The sequence below is a fragment of the Rhipicephalus microplus genome, chromosome X (genome assembly GCF_043290135.1).
Source record: "Rhipicephalus microplus isolate Deutch F79 chromosome X, USDA_Rmic, whole genome shotgun sequence".
In the NCBI taxonomy this organism is placed as follows: Eukaryota; Metazoa; Arthropoda; class Arachnida; order Ixodida; family Ixodidae; genus Rhipicephalus; species Rhipicephalus microplus.
In genome coordinates this window covers 171963849-171985739 of record NC_134710.1, presented here as the reverse complement: position 1 = coordinate 171985739, position 21891 = coordinate 171963849, and the positions used below count along the sequence as shown (strand labels likewise).

Sequence of the window (21891 nt, the reverse complement as noted above, 5' to 3'; positions counted from 1 at the left end):
TGGAGTGACAAGGTGGCCTTGGAACTCTATTGTAACGACGCCGAAGAGGCACTTATAGGGATTAATTACGAGGCCGTAATCATCCAGGCGGTGGAACAGGGTGCGCAGGTGGGCTTCATGCTCAGGGCCTGATGAGCTGGCTACAAGGAGGTCATCAAGGTAGGCAAATACGAAATCGAGACCTCGCGTGACCTCGTTGATAGTGCGCTGAAAGGTCTGTGCAGAGTTGCGCAATCCAAAAGGCATCCTCACATATTCAAACAGACCGAATAGGGTGGTGATGGCCATCTTCGGAATGTCGGCGGGTTCTACAAAAATCTGATGGTAAGCCTTCACTAAGTCAATCTTAGAGAAGATTGTGCACCCAGCTAAATTTGATGTGAAATCCTGTATGTGAGGAAGTGGATAGCGGTCTGGTAAGGTGTGGGCATTGAGAACGCGGTAATCCCCACATGATTTCCAGTCGCCAGGATCTTTCTTGGGCACCATGTGGAGTGGCGACGCCCAGTTGCTGGAGGAAGGCCGCACAATGCCGAGTTAAAGCATGTGCTCAAACTCACGGCGGGCGATGGCGAGGCGTTCTCCAGATAATCGACGGGGTCGTGTAAAAACGGGAGGTCCAGTAGTCACAATGTGGTGAGTGATGGAATGCTTCACCGGTGACTCTCTGGTGTGCGGCTTCGTGATGCTGGGAAAGTCGGCGAGTATTTTTGAATACGGCGAAGCAGGTGTGAGAGCTCGCCGTCCCGTTGGCGAGGAAGTACAGAGTACACAGTTGATGGAGAGGCGGGTGTTGAGATCAATGAGGCGATGAGCATGCATGTCCACAGCAAGGTTGAAAAAACTGAGGAAGTCAGCTCCAAGAACAGCTTGCGAGACGTCAGCGAGGATGAAAATCCAGCGGAACGTACGGCGTAGTCCAAGGTCAAGTGTAAGAGAGCGTTGGCCGTATGTGCGAATGGCGGAATTGTTGATCGCTTGGAGTGGGCAGGTCTGTTCGTTGCGACGGCGATCTGCACACGAGACCGGGATGACGCTAACCTGGGCTCCTGTGTCGACTAGGAAGCAAGCGCCAGTGATCTTATCAGAAACATAGAAAAGGCGGCATGACTTTCGACCAGTACCACTTGCCACCGTCAGTGGCCGGTCGTCGCATTTCCCGACCAGGAGCACGGGCGAGTGCACTTGCGAGCAGAGGCACCGAATCGGCGGTGGTACCAGCACATGGTTGAGGATGAAACGTCCCGCGACGCGTCCGGTGGCCAAAGTTCCGGAGAACGTGGGGACGTCGAGGAGTGACTGTGTATCTGGAACTTGGATGACGGTCGACGATGCGCAGGTACAAAGTCATCGAGGTGCCTGACAAGGGCGTCCAAACGGTTCTCGATGCTCGCGAGCGCCGGGTCTGCAGCGGTGGCCGGTGGCGGTGTGGTAACGGCGTTGAGGCTATGTGCCCGCGAGTAGTCTGCCACTCGGTCAGCCATTTCAGCGAGTGTGTCTACTAGGACATCTCCTGCACTCGGTCACCATTAACTGTCGGAGCTAACACGGGAAAGATCAAGCCCTGACAGCGTTCAGTTTTCGAACTGATTTTTTTTATTATCGCGCTGCACCCGCCGCGCGGCCCAAATGCCAACTTCTTCTTCCTTGACGAGCGGCGCGTTGAGGCGCTACAGGCTGTTTGCCGGGATCCTACGCAACCCGCCAACACGCGTAGTGGAATTCGTAAAAGCGGCTACGACAATCGAGCGAGCACTGCAGCAACGGTGCCGATACTATGACCAACCAAACAAGACATCTCCCAGCCTGTCTGCTTTGAAGAAGAATGGCGATTTGGGCTAGTTGGCGATTTGGGCTATTTGGCGATTTTGGCGATTTGGGCTAGCTGGCTTCTCGGTTACTTAACGAAACTGATGACTGACTAATGCATCTTTCTTTCGAGGAAGCCAGCTACCTCGAAGGACTTAATTGAGATCAGTGTTTGCATGTGTCATACTCTCCTTTTTGTCGTTTCAAAATTTTGTTTCAAACACGTGTGAATTCCCGCAACATTTTTTGGTTTTTTTTATTTGATGTTACCCAGGGCTGTTTTAGTTATGTCATCTTAAAGTGTCTAAGCGTAACTGCCGTGTACTATCGCTTGAGTCTGCGCAAAAGCTTCTGTTGGCAATGATTCAGTGTTCGTAGTTCTTTTCTGTGTCGCTAGGGTTATGGGTTATATATGAAGTGCTGCTTCTGAAATAAAAATTAGTTGCGAGTGTAGCGAGTGTCGTGTTTTCTTGTCCTCTTAGTCCCCGTTAATTTGCGCTACTACACCATATGGTCAAATGATGTCTCACCAACTAGCCCAGCTCTCAACCCTACTGAACTTTGGAGGGAAGGTTGCCACCCGTCGAGATGCTATCACACCCCCAACATCTCTACGACGCGATACGACGAATGATACTACGGACCGTACGACGCACGATAGCAAGGACGATACGACGTCACCGACATCAACGGAAATCGTAAACGCCAATCTAGACATTTATATAGACGGACGCTCAGTAACAGCGCTGGTAGATACTGATACGGACTTCTCTTTTATCAGCCGTAAACTTGCCGACTGCCTAAAGAAAGTCAGAACAATATGGACGGGCTCAAACATAAGAACCGCAGAGGGTCAATTGGTGACGCCAACGGGCAAATGTACCGCTCCAATTAATATCGGTAGTTCAGATTTCGTTGCTACTTTCGTAATTTTACGAAAGTAGCAACGAAAAGATTTGATTTTGAACATGGACTTCCTGCGTGAATACGGCGCCGTTATCAACATTCCTGAGAGATCGGTTACGTTTTGGATGGTCCCAGATCAAGTTTCGGATGGGCCCTGTACAGACCAGTGACGTAAACCTTTGCGCGTCTTCGACGACGACGTGACCATCCCACCGCGGTCGAGTGCACTCGTGGCTGTGACATGTGACAGGTCGAGCAATTCTGAAAACATCGCCGAGCAAATTCCAACACTGCTATTCAGCCATGATTTATCTATCGCAAGAGGCATCGTGAGCATAAAATGCGGACACATGCACGTCTTTTTTACGAACTTCAGCTCTGAACGCCGACATCTAACGAGGGGCATGGCAGTCGCGTACATGGAAAAGCTCGCCGAGATGACAGACTACCTAACTCATGAAAAAGATAATTCAACTGATCTGCCCTCCCCCCCCCCCCCCCTCCGCACCTCTATCTCTTGATCTTGGCCCAAGTTTGCTGCCGGTGCAGAAGCAAAGTATCATGCAACTTCTTAACAAGTTTGAAGATAGTTTCTTTTCGACGTCCAGGGTCCGTCAAACGCCGCTGACGAAACATCGAATTATAACGGACGACATGACCAGACCCATCAGGCAAAACCCATACCAGGTAGCTCCGCGAAAACGTGAAGCCATCGAAAACCAGGTGCGACAGATGCTTGAAGACGACGTTATTCCGCCGTCGAAAAGCCCTTGGGCTTCGCCGGTTGTATTAGTGAAAAAAAAAAAAAGACGGCACCTTACGTTTCTGCGTGGATTACTGCAAGCTGAATCAGGTGATAAAAAAAGACATCTACCCACATCCACGCATCGACGATTCACTCGATCGACTACGGCATGCGCGTTATTTCTCGTCGATGGATCTAAGGAGTGGGTATTGGCAGATAGAAGTCGATGAAACAGACCGGGAGAAAACATCTTTCGTGACACATGATGGCCTTTTTGAACTTAAGGTACTTCCATTTGGCTTGTGCTCAGCACCGGCAACGTTTCAGCGGCTAATGGACACCGTACTGTGAGGCCTCAAGTGGCAGACGTTCTTAGTGTATTTAAATGATGTCATCGTATTTTCTGCCCAATTCGACGAACACGTCAGACGACTGCACTCAGTATTTCAAGCTATTCCTTCCGCCGGACTAACACTTAGACCGGAAAAATGCCACTTCGGCTTCGAAGAGCTTCTGATCCTGGGGCATCTTGTCAGTATTGAAGGTGTGCGGCCTGACCCTGAAAAAAAAAAATAGCTGCCGTTATGAATTTTCCAGCGCCAACTGACAAAAAGGCGGTCAGACGGTTTTTAGGGCTGTGTTCTTACTACCTACACTTCATTGAGAACTTCTCGCGCATTGCCTCGCCGTTGACCCGCCTTACCAGAGGAGACGTCGCATTCTTATGGAGTGAAGAACAGCAAAAATCATTCGACGAGCTGCGGCAACGCCTTCAAGAGCCACCAGTCCTCACACATTTTGATGATGACGCCCCGACAACCGTGCACACCGACGCTAGCAATGTCGGCTTAGGAGCTGTACTCGTGCAATGGCAGGATGGCGCCGAACGAGTAATTGCTTACGCGAGCAGAACTCTTTCACGTGCGGAAGAAAGTAATTCCACCACGGAAAAAGAGTGTCTTGCGGTGGTGTGGGTGGTTACCAAATTCCGCCCACATCTGTATGGTCGTCCTTTTAATGTTGTCAGCGACCATAACTCCGTCTGCTGGCTGACGAATTTAAAAGACCCTTTAGGACGGTTGGCGCGCTGGAGCCTGAAGCTTCAAGAATTTGACATGACGGTGGTCTGCAGATCGGGGAAGTGACATTCAGACGATGATTGCCTTTCTCGTGCGCCATACGAACCTGCGACGGCTCTGACCCAAAACTTTTTATTATTTATTTTATTTCCATCTTTCACGATTTTTCAGTCATACACAAGATGATTATTTTTTGCTCACAACCAACAACGCCGACACCGGAATTTCTATGAAACGAGCTCCTTAATGCTACTGCGTTAAAAACTAAAAGCGAGCGAATATTTGAAACTTCAAATATTTTTCGATTAGGGTTAGCTATTTAATTTAATACGCACTGAAATATTACTACTCGAAACTATTCGAACTTCCTGGGAGACAAATACAGTGAACGTCAAATTGACAGTGGCCCTTTCCGTAATGCTTCATCCTATCACATTCTCATATTGCAGTAAAGCTGCCTTTCAGACACTGCTACAGTCGCAAATGTATTGATCCGAGAAAACGCTGGTTGGTTTCAATATGGAGCCGGTAGATGTTGCACAGGTGAGGGCGCAATGTATGATGTTTTGGACCCAAAAACTTCGGCAGCAAATCCGAAATAACAGATACTAAAAAATTTTAGCATCCACAATTTCAAATGTTCTTGTATATATTGACGTCTACGAGGCAGATTTGGAACTCCGGAATCAAAGGGAGCACGGCCCTTGTCCACCACATCAGTTGGGCTTCCAGAGAAGTTGAACAAGAAGAGGCCGAGGAAACAGTATCTTTGACATTCATGTGTAAAGGGTTGTCGGCAACACTTTAGTTTCACCAAATCATGAATACATAAATACTATTCAGCCTCTGCATTGCCTCATTCTTGATAAGATAGCTATGAAAGATCAACCCGCTAGCACTTCATTACCTAGCAAAAAAAAAAAAAAACTGATGCTAACTCATTGGAATATGCGAAGAATCCTCTCCAACTTTTGTTTTTTGCAATTTCACTTTGAAGTATTCGAGAAATATTCGAATCAATTAGCACTCATGCTTCAATATTCGAATTCGCTTTGCACCGAAAATTTTGCTATTCGCACAGCTCTAAAAAACATACGTGGACACTGAATTTTTCAATCACCAGCAATTGTTTTTAAATCACCAAACACTCATACTTTTGAAGGGAAGCAGAATAAACACTATATTCTAGAACGATCCTCCACTCGGCGGTACACCTCAACAGGTGAATGTTGATGGCAAATCTGCCCCTTGGCATAAATGGTCATAGTGAAGGAGTGACAACCAGCAGCAATTCTTAAGAAGCACGGCATCACTTTGAGTAGAGATGAAGCACTGTGTTCACCTTGGTCGACCGAAGGATTAAGTTCAAGTTGATGCTTGCATGAAAATAAAGGGCCAAGCCTAGTGGCACCCTCAGCACTTCCTCAACACTCATTAGTTGACACATGTGGACAGCATAGTGCTGCTTGTATGGTCATATTGCAAACTTTTCATTTGCCAGCAAACTGTTTTGTGGTACAGCACTGCGACAAGCTTGACAGTTGTAGTTTCTTCCTTTGAGAAAATGAGCACTTTTTACACTACATCGTGGCTGAAATCAGTTGTATGCATAGACGTGCACAAGAGGGGGGGTCACAGCCCCTGATGTCCTGTTGCCATCTGATGGAGGCGGCCAAGTCTTCCTCATGCTTTTACGTTGTAACCTGACCTGTTATTGCTTGAAGTGCACAAGTTCACCAAGCTGGTAATCTAGACATAGTGGCAGCATTTTTAGGAACGGTATAAACACTACATCTGTGATTGTCTCTGTCGCTTTCTAAAGTGCGCTTTTACCGTTCTTAGAAATAATGGTAGGTTTTTGGCGATGACGGCTGTGGAGAACCAATGATGCATTTCAAGAGGTGTTTACTTTTCGTTTTTACCACCGGAAAGCCGTAGACGAAAGGTAGGCCTGGGGAACTCTACAGACGCCTACGGTTCCATGCAACACACCGCTGTGCGCATCCATGTGTAAGCTAACTGCATTGTAGAAATTTGTGCAAATCCAGTCTTGTTGCCTATAGTTTCATACCATTAAGAACAAAAATTGTTGCCCTGTTAACCTAGGCTAGCCAAACTTGAAGGAATACTATGTATAAAAACTCGTTCATTTGTACTGGTAAATACCGTTTCAATACACTAACACAATTGAGCCCCTTTAGAAAAAACATACACCAAACAGCAATTTTTGTCTTATACATACCTGCCAAGTTCAAGGATTCTGGGAGATTACAGCAACGAGGGTGGGAAGGGGGGAAGGGTCGCCCTGATTTATTCTCCCCTCTTCTTGTTTCGCACAAAAAAAAAAAAGCGTCGCGAAAAAAACTGGGAGAAGGAAGCATCCCTAAACAGCAGCGTTGCGGTCTTATAATGGCTTGTGGCGGCCGACCACACGAAGGTCCGGTTTCCCAACTATAGTAGAAGGTGCGAGTCTCAAAGGCGGTTCGCAAATATTCGTATCTCCCAAAATTTTACGTCATCAAACCAACTATGACAATCTATTTCTGCCGAAGAATTCGCGTATGTCTTCCTGCAACAAACGTGAACAGACAGAATGGGGCAGCCAGCTGCCGGAAAAGCGAGGGTTGAAGCTTCGCTTGAGGCCAACTGAAATAAAGTATGCAGATCTAAAAGAACCCTACAAGATTCTTCGGACAGGAAGGCCAAAACGCTTTGAGCCTTTATTACATCTTTATTGTCTTTAAACTACCGCTGCGTTAGCCGTGTGCCCTAGGCCAGTAGTCGCTATTGACGGTAGCAACTCTGCAACCGTGGTTTCGCGCGCGGCGGTTGCGGAAATAATTATAGTTCCGTTTTTAATCCACGTGCGCTGGCTGCGGAGGTGCCTTCAAAGCCAAGTCGTTTTTTTTTTTTATTATCCATGATCGAATCTGCCGCGGTTTTGCCCACAGCGTTTGTGAAACGCAATGTCGCTTTGGACGCGCATGCACTTTCGGAGTTCTGTCAGTTACGTCGTCACCATACATGATCGTGTCAAGAGCAACCACGGTTTTGTTCAGGGCAGCTGTGGTGGCAAACAATAACCGCTGTTCCAAAGTGTGTGCACTGGTCGCGCGCATCCTTCCGAAGCTTCAAGCACGCTGCTCTCGGCCTTCAGTCGACAATTTCAGTACTAAAGAAATGTCAAAAATGTCACTAAGTACTGTGGTTTTAGACAGCCGCGACCTCACGGCGCACAAAAAGCCGATGACGCTATCCCGAAGATGTATCCCGGAATGTGCATCAGACCAGCGAGGCATACCGGGCAACATGGCAGAAGCAGCCAATACATGTCAGACTCTGCCCAGGCGGCGCTGCGAAAAATGCCATCACCAGCGTTCCCATCGACACGCCGGCCATAAATGGTAGTGCAAAGCGAGCCGACCGCAAGCGAACGTCCATAGGCCCTCCTATCTCGTTGGTCTTGAGGCACGGTTTCCTGAAAATCTAGGACCAGGCAAGCTTCTTCCTTCAATCCAACCTCGCTTCGGAAATGTAGGAAGCTCATCAAAACGAACAGCGTGTACAATGCAAAAGATGTTTCAGTTATTCAGGCGTACTGCAACTGGCAATTTAAGTGCAAGGGAGCATCATGTAACATCAAGTTCGAGGCAAGCACTCCGACGTGCATTCTGTAACGCCTAAATGCACTAAAACTTGGCCACACACATAATTCCAAAGCAATGAAGTGCATACACAAGCAATTTATTTTACGATCAATGGTATGAAGCTCACTTCCTTTGGCATGAATAGCCCTGGCGATTTTTGTCTTTGCAGTTGCACTTTCCATCTATTTCTCCTTTCTTGTGTGTTGAACTGTTTTATTGCACATGCTAAAATGTTTTGTTGACAGTTGTCATCCATTTGCATATACTGCAAATGAGAATACATGCGTGTCCACTTTCTCTGTGTACAACGAAAGGCACAATCGAGGCCTCTGAGATAGCTCCGACCATCGCGGAGACTAATGGCAAGAAAAAACGGATTATTGTCACAATAATTTGCCATTTACCTGCATGACGTACATGTTTGCATTTTTTAGTTGAAGTCAGAACTTAGAGCATTCAAAGCCCTACATGCGTGATGCTGTGCAACTTCAAATGATCGGTGGTCGCGGGTCATGCGATGTTTATCACGCGCGTCACCAGGCGCACACCGCGGACAGATACTCTGTTAAGCTTCATAATAAAAGTTACCACGGTTCTCCATCAAAGCTACTGAAACAATTACAGGAGACCTACATCATCACACTTTCTCGTGCGAACGGCTGTGGAGAATGCCAGTAATTCGCTTACACAACATCTTCGCAACGACCCATATCCAGCACTGTCGCCATTCTGCTTCGCAAAAGCTGCGGACACCAGTAAAACTGAAGTCCTTTACGTCTGTAGCGATTTCCAATGCAACAATAGCGTCGACTGAGATCTTTTTTTTGTAGAGCACGGAGCTGTTGCATCTGCTCTTGTTTTCGCAGTCGTTTTGGTGAGTAAACCATCAAGCACTTCACGACGGTTCGGTTACGCGTCCGACTAGCGGAGAGAAATTCGTAGCTATTTTTCCAAGTGTTCAACGAGCAAATACACCTAATATTTAGCTCATCGTTGTTTTGTACGCTGTAGTTGCACCTTTGCACAGCAAACTGGGCAAAGTAGTCTAGCTTCGCACTACCCAAAACATGTGCCGCTGTGTGTCCCCGCGTAACTCGAGAATCTGACGTCTATCAAAGGCCTTGAAATAAATTTCAAACATCTGCCTTTTGAACACAAAATGCTCTCAACGAAATACTTTAACAGGGAGCCCAAAATGGTGATGGGCAGTTGTGCCGTTGCAACGCTATAATTTTTTTAAGAATGCCATTTTTTTTCTTTTCTTTCATTTCGCTTTTTTTTGCGACTTCCACAATAATTTACGCTACCATGGCAAGCGCAAAAGCTTTTTACAGCACTTCTACATAGCTTTCAGTGAAGATATTTTGGAATCAGATTAAAAAAAAAGAAATTGAAGTTGTGATTCTTCAAAAAAGAAAAAAAAACAATTTTTTATGCGCCGTTGAGAATAAATTCGTATATGACTCGTAATTCTCTCTGCTAACAACAAATCTATGAAGTGTTTCCATAAAAGTCTGTTGTAAGAGTGCTACTTGGATTTTACATATTACATACTCCTTTCACAACAGACCGAAATCCTCTTAGCTATGGAGGTCTATTGTAATAAGGCTATACTGGAACGCCATTCTTGCCACAAGAAGGTGCTCAAGTTAGAAAAGTCCCCAGAAAAAAAGACCAGTGAAGACACAGTCTTAGAAGTTTGCGTCTCAGCTTACTGCCTATTTGGACAGCGTTTGCCAAGACCTATACGATTGCTTATGGGTAAAAATAAATTTAATTGTGTCCCAAGAGAGCCACAGACATTACATGCAAGCTCTGAGAACTTTCACTGAGCAAGAATGTCTGAAATGCTAAAAGATAGTGCTCTGAAACTTCATGATGTCACACCAGTATACCATTGTCAAGGTGTTGCAGCCCCCCCCCCCCCCTTACTTTTTTTTTTACAGCGAAAGCTGTTATGAGATTAAAACTCGGGTGATGCGCAGCGTCGTGTTTGTTCGCTGTCACCGCCGGTGTACGTACACTACCACAGAAATAAGAAAGAAAATCTAGTACCAGGAACACAGTTAGGCTCGAGCCCTTGTCCACTGCATGCCAGCCCAGTATTCTACCACTGAGCCACACTGGTTTTTTTATGGTATTTAATAAAGTATTTGCGCAATAAAGACAAAATCAAGCGAACAAAAGTACAATAAAATCGCGAAAATAAGCGCTCAAGCGTTACTCATAAACACTAAATGGCTAACACAGCGTGAGTTCCTCACATGGATAGTTCTTCACATCGTGTTATACAAACAAAAAAGGGGTGAGGTCAAACAGTTCTCTAAGATGGAGTACCAGTCCGGTCTAAAGTCTAGCTCGTCGTAAATGTTTTCTAGGTGGATAGCCATTTGAATGAAGAGTGCGCTTGAAGAGGTGGTGGGCTCTGCATTGCGGTCTTGCATTCGTGTCTTCCACAAGCTGTGCATACCCATAAGGAAAAACATATCTTATGGTACTTCATCAAGCGCTGCTGGTAGAAGATAACGTATTGTGTGAGAATTAATAACGAAACGTTTTTTTCAGTGCTCACTGAAGGACATCCCAAAACAATATGGCATCTTTGCAGCTAACAAAGCAATGTTCAATCGTTTCCGACACATCACATAGACGGCAGTTAACAGATGGAATGAAAATACCCTTTCTTTCTAATTATGTGTTTACCGCCAATGTAATGTACATTTTGCGCACTCGCTTCAACACATCGTGGCCTGGAAGATTGGAGTGCAGTGAGCGGTACAATGGAGGTGGGAAGATTGTACTCAGTAGGTCCTTATACAGCACCTTGCGCGAAACTGTGTACAGGTATTTTACAGAAAAGCGAGCTTTAAGGAACTAAACTGCGAGGTAAACTTCCTGCATGAATCCCAACAAGCATGGGCGTTCGTAGAAGTTCGATGAAACAATTAAATCTGGTCAGCAATCAACAAGTGTAACCTGCAAGAAGGAACAGATTACAGGATGGGAATTGTCTCGAAAAAAGAAGAATCGGGACATTATTTGCCATAGATAAGGTGTTTTAGTCCTAACCCACTCTCACTAACTGGCTTGCTACTCGGCTGCTGACCCGCAGGTCGCGGGGTCAATTCCCGGCTGCGGCGGTGCATTTCCGATGGAGGCGGAAATGTTGTAGGCCCGTGTACTCAGATTTGGGTGCACGTTAAAGAACCTCGGGTCGTCGAAATTTCCGGAGCCCTCCCCTACGGCGTCTCTCATAATTAAATGGTGGTTTTGGGACGTTAAACCCCACAAATCAATCAATCTAACTGGCTTGAATATATTCGACGCATATATATATATATATATATATATATATATATATATATATATATATATATATATATATATATATATATATATATATATATATATATATATATATATATATATATATATATATATATATATATATATATATATATATATATATATATATATATATATATATATATATATATATATATATATATAAGGCCTTTGTGACGTCTCCGGACGCCACAGATACAACATACAAGCAGCAGGTAGTTAACACGAAACAGCAGGGCATCCTTATCACTGTTCGAAGGCTCACGTTTGACGTTACCACAGTAGCATGTATTCATGCTTTACATGACATGCTAGCCATGATTATTATGTTTGGATGTGTCATTTACCTTCGTCGTCTATTCACGTAACGAAATACCAAATTTGGTTTATGTGAAGCTACAGAGACGGCCGCGAGCGCATCATGAGCGTGGTATGCAGTCATGTTCTTACATGACACGCATGTTATGATTATCATGTTTGCACCAGTCATATACTTTCGCCATTGTTTCACGTGACGTAACACCAATTTTGGTATATGTGAAGCTAGCGAAACGGCCGCGAGTGCGCTATGAGCGTAGCATGTAGTCATGTTTTACATGACACACATATCATGATTATCATGTTTGGACATGTCATTTACCTTCGTCGTCCGTTCGCGTCACGTAATACGAAATGTGGTATATAGTGAAGCGGCCGCGAGCGCTTTATGAGCGTAGCTTGTAATCATGGTCCTACATGATACGCATGTTATGATTTCATAGCCTGCCACTTATGTTCGCCATGTAGTCATGTCATACCATACCAGTTTTGCAACATGCCATGGGAACGAAACCACCGCAAGAGCAGCAAGACTATGACATGTAAATCATGACAGTCATGACATACAAGCCATAATTCTTATGTTATGACTAGTCACGTATGCTCGCCGTACAGCCATATTATGCCATACCAATTTTGGTACAGATCCGATTATCGAAACGGCAGGAGAGCTAAAGGTCTTAGGCGGCTAGATAGATACTTTGCCCCTTTGATAGAATTTGACCCTATCTATCTATCTATCTATCTATCTATCTATCTATCTATCTATCTATCTATCTATCTATCTATCTATCTATCTATCTATCTATCTATCTATCTATCTATCTATCTATCTATCTATCTATCTATCTATCTATCTATCTATCTATCTATCTATCTATCTATCTATCTATCTATCTATCTATCTATCTATCTATCTATCTATCTATCTATCTATCTATCTATCTATCTATCTATCTATCTATCTATCTATCTATCTATCTATCTATCTATCTATCTATCTATCTATCTATCTATCTATCTATCTATCTATCTATCTATCTATCTATCTATCTATCTATCTATCTATCTATCTATCTATCTATCTATCTATCTATCTATCTATCTATCTATCTATCTATCTATCCGGGATGAAACTTATTTCTCATTCTCCCGAAGAGCGTGCCCTCTATCGTCGCTGATTCTACATGTATACAGAATGTATAGAAGTTCAGTATAGCTTGGTCATTCTGCACTCTGGTGATACGGAACCAACTCATTTCGTGGCTAACAAGTGGCAGAAAAGAAATTGATTGATTGATATGTGGGGTTTAACGTCCCAAAACCACTGATGATTATGAGAGACGCCGTAGTGGAGGGCTCCGGAAATTTCGACCACCTGGGGTTCTTGAACGTGCACCCAAATCTGAGTACATGGGCCTACAACATTTCCGCCTCCAGAAAGGAAATCACTGCTCAAGCACGCCGCATACAGGTGGCTAACCAGCGAGGCTGAAGCGTGTGGCCTCCCTGGGTTATTCCCGGTGGTTCATTAAAGTCCTTCTTAATTATTTATTCCGTCTGTACAGAAACTTTAGGGAGTTCCATCCTTGTGTTCTCTTATTCATTATTAGTGGACCTGCTAAGTGCGGCGGATTGTACCCAGTTTCTGAGGCGCGAATGCTTTTGCCCGCGGACAGCTTCTTCGCTTTTGGCAGACAAGGGGCGAGTAACGCCCTATATTCTAGGTTCGTGGACAGCGGTAGGCACCATCGACATACTGGGACGCTTGTAACGACCTTGCAGCGCGTCCACCTTTGAAGTTATTGTGCCAGCTGTCATGTGATCATAGAGCGTGGAGGCAAGGTTCGGGCTGAGCGTAGCGTATACGTGCCATGACGTCGCTGCAAGCGCCTCAATGTGTCGACAGTGCCTACCACTTTACAAACATGCGTGCCTCGTTTGCGTGACACATACGTGCTGTAGTAGTTCTTGTACAAGTAGCATGGACGAATTTTGGTTTTGCCTAGCCGTGTAGACAGCTTCGCTGTGAAAGCCCCATCATTGATTTCTCCGCGAGCCTTGTACCTGCAACGCGAGGAGTAGAAAGTAAACCCGACTGAATCGACGCGTGTTTGGCTCGTTGCTAGGCGACTCAAGTTGAAGGCTCGCCGTCAGCTTTGGCGGCGTCGGGCGCGATGGCCAGCACGGAGGGGCTGCCCCTTGCAGGGGCCGGCGGCACAGCCAGCACGAAAAGCGATGGCGCCAGGCCAAAGGCAGGCAGGGACAGCGAGCAGGAGTCCAACTCAGTTCGCCCTCGGGCAAAGAAAGGTGAGCGCCCAAACCTGGCAGTGTTGAAAGATATCAAGAGCCAGACGTGCAGGCTGAATGGTGAAGATTTTGGTGTTTGGTTTGTTGACGACGATAGTTTCTCAATCAATGTTTGCCTACTAAAAAAGCAGTCATTTGTTGCCGATTCACGGCCTTTATTTGTTTTTTGCTCTTTAGGTTTTCTTAAGACAGGAATGAAGAAAAAAAAAACAAAGCAATCACGAATAGCTTAAATCAGTAAACAACCCTGACACATATTGAGCATCCCGCTAAAATATGCTGATCCCATTCGATAGGTACGCCATGGTAATGATGTCATATCTATATATACGACGTTTCAGCTTTGCTTGCTTAAAAACTAGAGAAATTAAACAGCTGACTGTAACATTTGCGTTACTTGGAGGAAATCAGAACGTGCGTCGTATATAGATAGCCCTCATCGGAAGTAAAAGAGACGAGCAAAACTATCCTTTAAAATGTGGTAGATGCACTTTTGCGCTTTCTTCTCAGTCTTTGTGCTTGAGAGGGGCCTCCATAATATTAGAATGTATTCTAGGAAGCATGATCAGTATCATTAAACTGTGTAATGTGAAGCAAAAGACTACGCATGCAAAAAAAAAAAATGTCATGCAGTTAAACATCAATTTTCATCGCAAGTTCAGATGGCTTCCAATGCGATATATTTATCACACGCAGCTCCAGAACACCCATCCATTGACCGCAAGAACTGGCTCATTCACATGCATTTCGTTCGACGCGAGTTCGATATCTGCAAGGCGCTCATCAAGGAGATGCTTGCCGAGACGAAGGGTTACTGTGAATACGCCCTCTACGTACAAGGTAGGTCGCGAGTTCGATTTCGGCAGCGCTTTCACATTACGAGGAACCCGGCAAAAGGCGGAAATGCTCGTCAGCTCAGATTTAAGCCAGTGTTGGAGAACCAGTTGGGATCGAAATGGATTCCAAGTTTCCTAAACTGGCGAGTCTCACCATCAAGCCACGGTTTTGCCACGCCTTTAATTAACACGTGCGTTTTCTTATCGAATTTTTTGCGTAACGCGCCATGGCTTTCGCAACGCTCGTGGGCATGCATTGATGCTCTTGAATTAACGAGCAGTATGCGCGTTTAGAATATTAATCCCTACATCTATAGGCTGAATGAACACTCATTTATAACGCTACCATGACCCGCGAGACCTGGCGCTCAATTTTTATGTAGGAAGAATGCCTTGCATACCTGATTCCATTCAACGTCTACTTTTATTACAAACAATCCTGCAACCGCCTTTTGCTATATCGGGAGGTGTTCTATATCGCGGAGATGTTCACCATTCACGTGCTGTCGCCAAGCAGTGGGACTCGTGCAGGCTATGGGTCCCAAATATTCACCCATATGGACAACTTCGCATTCAATTTCAGCACGCTCCATGATTTCCCTATACCTTTTCTATACAGCAAGTCTTCTCCTTTACTGAATGTCGCTTTATAACTACGTGTTCTGAGCTGACCCGACACAGTTTCAAGTAGTAATTGCCTTGGAGTTGTAGGAAAATACTTTTCTCTTGATTTCAACATTGCCCTTTCACTATAGTTACTCTGAGCAGTTTCTTGCTATAGTGACAGCGTTCGCCGCTATCCAATAAATATCCGCCTTTTCATGCTGGTGCCTAGATTTTAATTTTACATTACTCTATTTATTTAGTTACTGTGTGTGAATGCTTCTCCCATACAATTACCTGACAACTTTCGCCACCTATGTATACTGTGTAATGGGAGTTGAAGTTAAATAACACCAGGTGGTCGAAATTTCCCGATCCCTCGAGTACCGTGTGTCCCTCAAAAATAATGTCGTAGCCTTGAATTCTTAAACCCTAGTTAATTAAATTTATTATTATTATTATTATTATTATTATTATTATTATTATTATTATTATTATTATTATTATTATTATTATTATTATTATTATTATTATTATTATTATTATTATTATTATTATTATTATTTGCGAATTTAATTTTGCCAATTTGCATTATGACGTCATTTTTCGCTATATATAGCGAATAAGCTTAAGAGAAAAATTGTGTGGCACATATCGCAAATAAGTCGTTTTAAATGCGGAGAATTTCTTAATCGCACGAGTTCGCGGATCCGGCGTCGGTGGCGCCGTCGACACCTCGCTGCGCATGCTCGCGTCTCGTGCCAACTGTCGCTCTCCTCCACCTCTCTCGCCTCAAAAGGCTGACGCAGGCATCCCGCTGCACAACCGTCCACTGGCCACCCCGTATTTGTAAGCATTGGGTCACGCGTTCGCAATTCAGTCAAGGGCGTCTTGGTTTTCGTTTGACTTGACGCTTTGCTTGACTCGGGTAGATGTGATTGATGGAAGCAACAGTGCCTTCATCCAGTAATGAGGCACAACCAAACATCACCGTCCCACCACTCGTTCAAAGCGATGCTTCTCCTGCATTCAATAAATAAGAATAATAAAGACGAAATTACAGCGAAGCATTCCGAAACCATACCCAATTACGCAACATTCACGCGATACCCCCACCACTCTGCGACGCATTTACACGAGTTCCCCCCGTGGGAAGATGTCAGTGGCTTTTTTTTTTCTTTCATAGATGTTAGTTGTGCTATTTGGAAATAATGAAAGCAACAGATCTGGAGCGAGAGCCTGCTGCTGCTGTCGCAGTAAATAAATACTATCACAGCAACCACTGACGCCTCATGACTGCTTGCTGTATCTCGCGAGTGGTGTATATATACTCATATAACAATATGTCTGAGTACGTATTGGCAGACCAGCAATGAAGCCGAATTACTTATATTAAATGGCTGTATTACTACATTTATCGCAGTTATCCGAAGGGTTCATTCTGGTTTCACAAACAGTGGCGAACCAACTCTTTCGCGAGTGGGTGGGGGCGCTAACCTACCACACTTGTCAGCCGGTGTATATATATATATATATATATATATATATATATATATATATATATATATATATATATATATATATATATATATATATATATATATATATATATATATATATATATATATATATATGGAAAGAAGTGTATAAGTGTATACGTAAGGGCTCGTTTTTTGTGTTTTTACACAATAATAAATTATTAAATGAGATATAACATACAATAATGCCAAGGAATGTATAGGGGAAGCTATTAGAACCAATATAATTTAAATAAGAAAAAAAAGGTGGTGAAAAAAATAACTTGCCCTGCACGGGAAGTTATTCTTCAATAGCGTAAAAAAAAAGCAGTCAGCTTCAAGCAGCATGCACTGGGACAACACGTATATGTTTGTTATGTATGATGCATGTAATAATATTACGTGCGACGCTTTTTATGTTTTACCTCACAACTTTCCACATGACTACAATTATGTTGATGGAAGCCTCCTCAACAGTAAATATTTTAACATTGAATGAAATTGTAATGACTAAAACAGCTCACAACGAACTCAGTTTTAAATGTAAAGCACTCCTTGAGAAACCAAAGGTATTTTGAGCACTTTTACCTTCTTATTTTAGCTTCTCTATGAGCTCTAGTCTACTGCTTTATTTTTTCGCCGCTTTGCAAGCTGCTTCCATCGCTCCAAGTCGCAATTAGCAAGACTGATCAGATTTATTGGAGATTAAACTGGAAACCTTTTTTGGCACTTCAAGTACGGCAAAATTACTATATATGGAAAGATTGATTGATTCGTGGGGTTTAACGTCCCAAAACCACCATATGATTATGAGAGACGCCGTTGTGAAGGGCTCCCGAAATTTCGACCACCTGGGGTTCTTTCACGTTCACCCAAATCTGAGCACACGGGTCTACAACATTTCCGCCTCCGTCGGTAATATTTAGGAAGATTAGTCGCAGTTATGTGCTCACAGCAGCTTCGACAGAGCAGCGGTGATGGTAATCCTTTTTGATGAAAGAAAATAATTTTGCCGAAGCAGCAAATGCTTTGACCTGTCTATAAAGATTGTGTTCATTCCCATCTATACTTTCATCGGCGAGGTGCAGTAGTATAAAAACATGGACAAGTGATGTAAATAATAGAGCACCTGTTCAGCGCTAGCCTGCTCTGCAGTGTTACTACACAGGGCGGAAAGTCGCAAAAAGACTTCAAGGAAAATCGTCACTGCTGGAACGTTGAAAAGTTATCACTACAATGTCGCTTTGCCTTGTGATACTTTTTCTTCTCCTAATAATATAAGTGATTGATTACTAGTGCTGAAGGAAAATTTTGCCTTAGTTGTTTTCCGCAGCGTGCAGGTGACTGTGACCACTAGCTGTCAAAAGTGGGAGGGCCTCAGCCCCCCAACTTTTTGGGGGGGGGGGGGACTTCTGTTCCCCTTGCTCCCCCCCCCCCGGCTGATACACCTATGTCCACAGATGTCATATAGCTTCGCAGTGAGAAAAACTTGTGACGTCGTACTGTTTCACGTGCAGCCCTGATACTGCGCCACGAAGGAAACATCAGCGAATCGTTGGAAGTGTTCCAGTCATGTGCCCTCCTCAACGGGGATGTTTCAATCCTGAAACAAGTAGCCAGATCCTTGTAAGAATACGTCTTCATAATCCCCCCCCCCCCCCCATATACACCGCTCGTGACACGCTATGTTGGCAAAAGAAGTTCGCCAGTTTATTTTAGTACTTCTTGGAGCCCGAGTGTAACAATTTGCATCATTCAACCCATTTAGGAGTGCGATAATCATCTTGATCTGTTTGCTCTACGTTCAGTGTTATCAGAGGGTGTTTTTCAAAAATCTGATAGAACATCATTTCTAAAGCTTTCCGGGTTGCCTGCTTGGTTCGACTGCTCGCCTCTCTCTTCCTCGACACGTTCAATTTTGCATCATGCAGAATCCGTATATTCAGCATCGACTTCACTGTACTGCACCATTCCTTGTGCCAACTAAAATAGCCATAACGTGAATTAAACGGAACACTGGCATTTGTGAAGCTAACTAGCTCACCAGTGATTCATAAGTTGTGCAGCGTGTCGTACGCCTGCGTTTGCAATACTGATAAGTTAACGTTAAGCATAAATTCCTCAAATGTATAATTTGTACAGCACGAGGTAATAATGGCACAAAGGATACACCATGCACATTAGATTGCGTGTCGACAATAGTAAGCGCCTGAACGAGTATGGTATTAACACCAGTCGTGCCTGTATTGCAGGTTTCTGCTGGGAAGACACAAGGCAGCTGCTGACATCTACGAGGAATGCATTAAACTGAAAGGAAAATGCTGGGTGAATGTGACTCCACTTTTGGCGGGCTCTTTTCGTGACGGGATTTAGCACTGCTCAGCATCTTTTATGTCCAAATCATGCTTAATGACTGAAATAGCACCAATATTTTTGTGCCTGAAAAAAATGTATCGATTCGATCAGACTCAGTTCTCGCCTGTCAGCCACTCGCAGTAAAAAGAAAACAAAAACAAATGACAGAAACTTGGGTCATCATATGTACTAGTGGCCTCATGTCACAGCATATATGTTTAATTATACGAAACTATTGTAATGTATTATAAGTTTCAGCGTATAGTTATATCAAAGAGCATACTATTTTATGTGCCAAAAATGAGCAACCAGACAGGCGTAGCCCTGCTTGGCGTAAGCATGACGATAGACGCCATGAAAGAAATAAACCGATATGTTCGCACAGATGAGTTATGGATAATATTATTAGGAATAAGCATCAACACAACGCGCCTTATAAGGTTAGGGGCCTAAAAAAATACGCTTGAGGATCGAGTCATGTTTTAGGCCAAGGCCTTTCGGTGATACAGGCTCCATACGATGTTAGTCCATTAGATTGAGCCGTGGGTGGAATCTTCGTCAGCCTTCTGTGATGCCGCACAGTAGAAAGTATAGATAGATAAAAAGTACCCCTGAAAGTACCCTGGAATTTTGGCCATTCCATCAACAACATTGTTTAAATTGGGTAACTAAACATGCAAGCAAGGCTTGTAGTTTCCGGCAGATTTAGTTTAAAGGGACCGACATCTGCCCAGAACATTAAATGAGAGGACGGCACAGATGAAAAGATTGTACTTTATAGTGATCCAAACCAACCGTGTTTTTTTTCGTGAAAAGTGGAGTTATATTTCATTTCTTCAATTAAAATCGCGAAAATAGCCTGTGGCGTCACCTGGCTGGTGGAAGAAACTTCGATTATCCGATTTGCTCTGTCATGTAACCGTAAACAATAGTGTAAACGGTCAAGAATTCTCCTGTTAGTATTAAAATATTGTTTGCTTCTTTATAGTAAAATGTATAATACTCCATAAAAATGTACACATAGGCCTGTGTTAGTAGTACGCATTAAAGAGGCGTTGCCTCCGCATGACATAATTAGCCCATGCTCGTCAGCGTGCCTTGAGCAACTTTTCTGCGCGCTCATAAAACCAAGCACACAGTTTCCGGGGTCGCTAAGAGTTTGGGGCGACGTGGTTTTATTGCGATAGCAATTATATGAACACTCTCGACTGGATTTTGCCGCAGTCGTCAGCGACCGCCATCATTCACCGTATATGTATACGTATCTATATATATGAATACGCAAGAAACAAAAGTAATCCAGAAAAAATGCTCCGGTGCGTAGAATTGAATGTTTCAATCTGCTTGCAATTCTTCACCTGACATTACAATTTGTTGCTATCGCACTCATTGTTTCGCCTTTACGGCAAAGCTGGGGCTTTTTCTATTTAGAATTTGTCTCAGAAATGACGTGTACTGCTAGTCCGCGCGGCTGCGCATATGCGCGGTGGCGTTTTCGGTGACTTGGCCGTGCTCGTGTGTCGAGAGAGTAACAATGAAGGGGCAAGCCATCCACGACACAGGCGCAACAACCTTGGGCGCAGGCACACGCAACGTGGTAGAAATACAGAGACATCGTCTCATTGTAACGGCTTGTTATCTTCAAAAATAGTTCTAAAGCTCAGAATAAACGTCGTTAAGCTTAGCTACAGGAAATTCAGCGAAAGCAGAACAAGAACGGCATGCACAAGTCACCAGACAGGCCACCGGCATCGCTATCGACATCGCTACCGTTGTTGGATGAACGGGCTTATCCGTGTTCAGAGCCTTTTGTATCGAAAAATACTGCTCATAAATAAAATGACTGCGGGCGTTTTGGATTAGCTACTGCCGCTTCGAACACTTCGAAGCGTAAGCTTTCTGTCACGCCGAGAAAAACTGAGTCGAAAAAAATGAGATGTTGGTCCCTTTAAAAGCATCCCTCACGTACTCACGTACTTAGCAACCGCAGTAGCTCAGAGTTTGCGGCGTGCTCAGCTGTCTGAGGACATGAAAGACGCTCGTTCAATATCGACCGCTACTGTCAAATTTCCATAGAAGCGAATGCCTATGCGCTGTGCAATATATTGAAGGAGTCCAGGTTGCCGAAATTGTTTGGAGCCTTCCACTGCGGCGTCTCCTGTAGCCAGAGTCACATTTGGACTTTAACCTTGATTACATAAACCAGCCTACCCTTCGGTGCAACCTGCCGAACAGGCTTGATGCGTTGCTTAGTTGCATAAAGTTCGCAGAAAAAAAAAAGGTATCGTCGTAGAGTTCTGCGCTAAAAACCGAGGACAAAGAAAGTATAGCACCTATTCAGCGCGATGTAGTTATTACGAGTAGTTAACAGATTTAAACTTGGACGCACTCATTGATCGTATTGCGTCTAAACTAGCCAAA

The 21891-nt window shown here is 44.1% G+C and overlaps 1 protein-coding gene across 2 annotated transcripts in view; it reads left to right on the top strand.

Moving 5' to 3' along the window:
- The window catches only part of LOC119176941 (BBSome complex member BBS4), a 67056-nt gene that overhangs the window by 28331 nt on the left and 16834 nt on the right, over window positions 1-21891 (top strand). For both annotated transcript variants that reach the window (XM_075878209.1, XM_037428280.2), the window contains exons 2-5: window positions 13979-14159; window positions 14856-14999; window positions 18633-18741; window positions 19368-19440. In XM_075878209.1, coding sequence (XP_075734324.1) covers window positions 14027-14159; window positions 14856-14999; window positions 18633-18741; window positions 19368-19440 — 459 coding nt within the window. In that variant the 5' untranslated portion in view covers window positions 13979-14026. The remainder of the gene's footprint in view (window positions 1-13978; window positions 14160-14855; window positions 15000-18632; window positions 18742-19367; window positions 19441-21891) is intronic.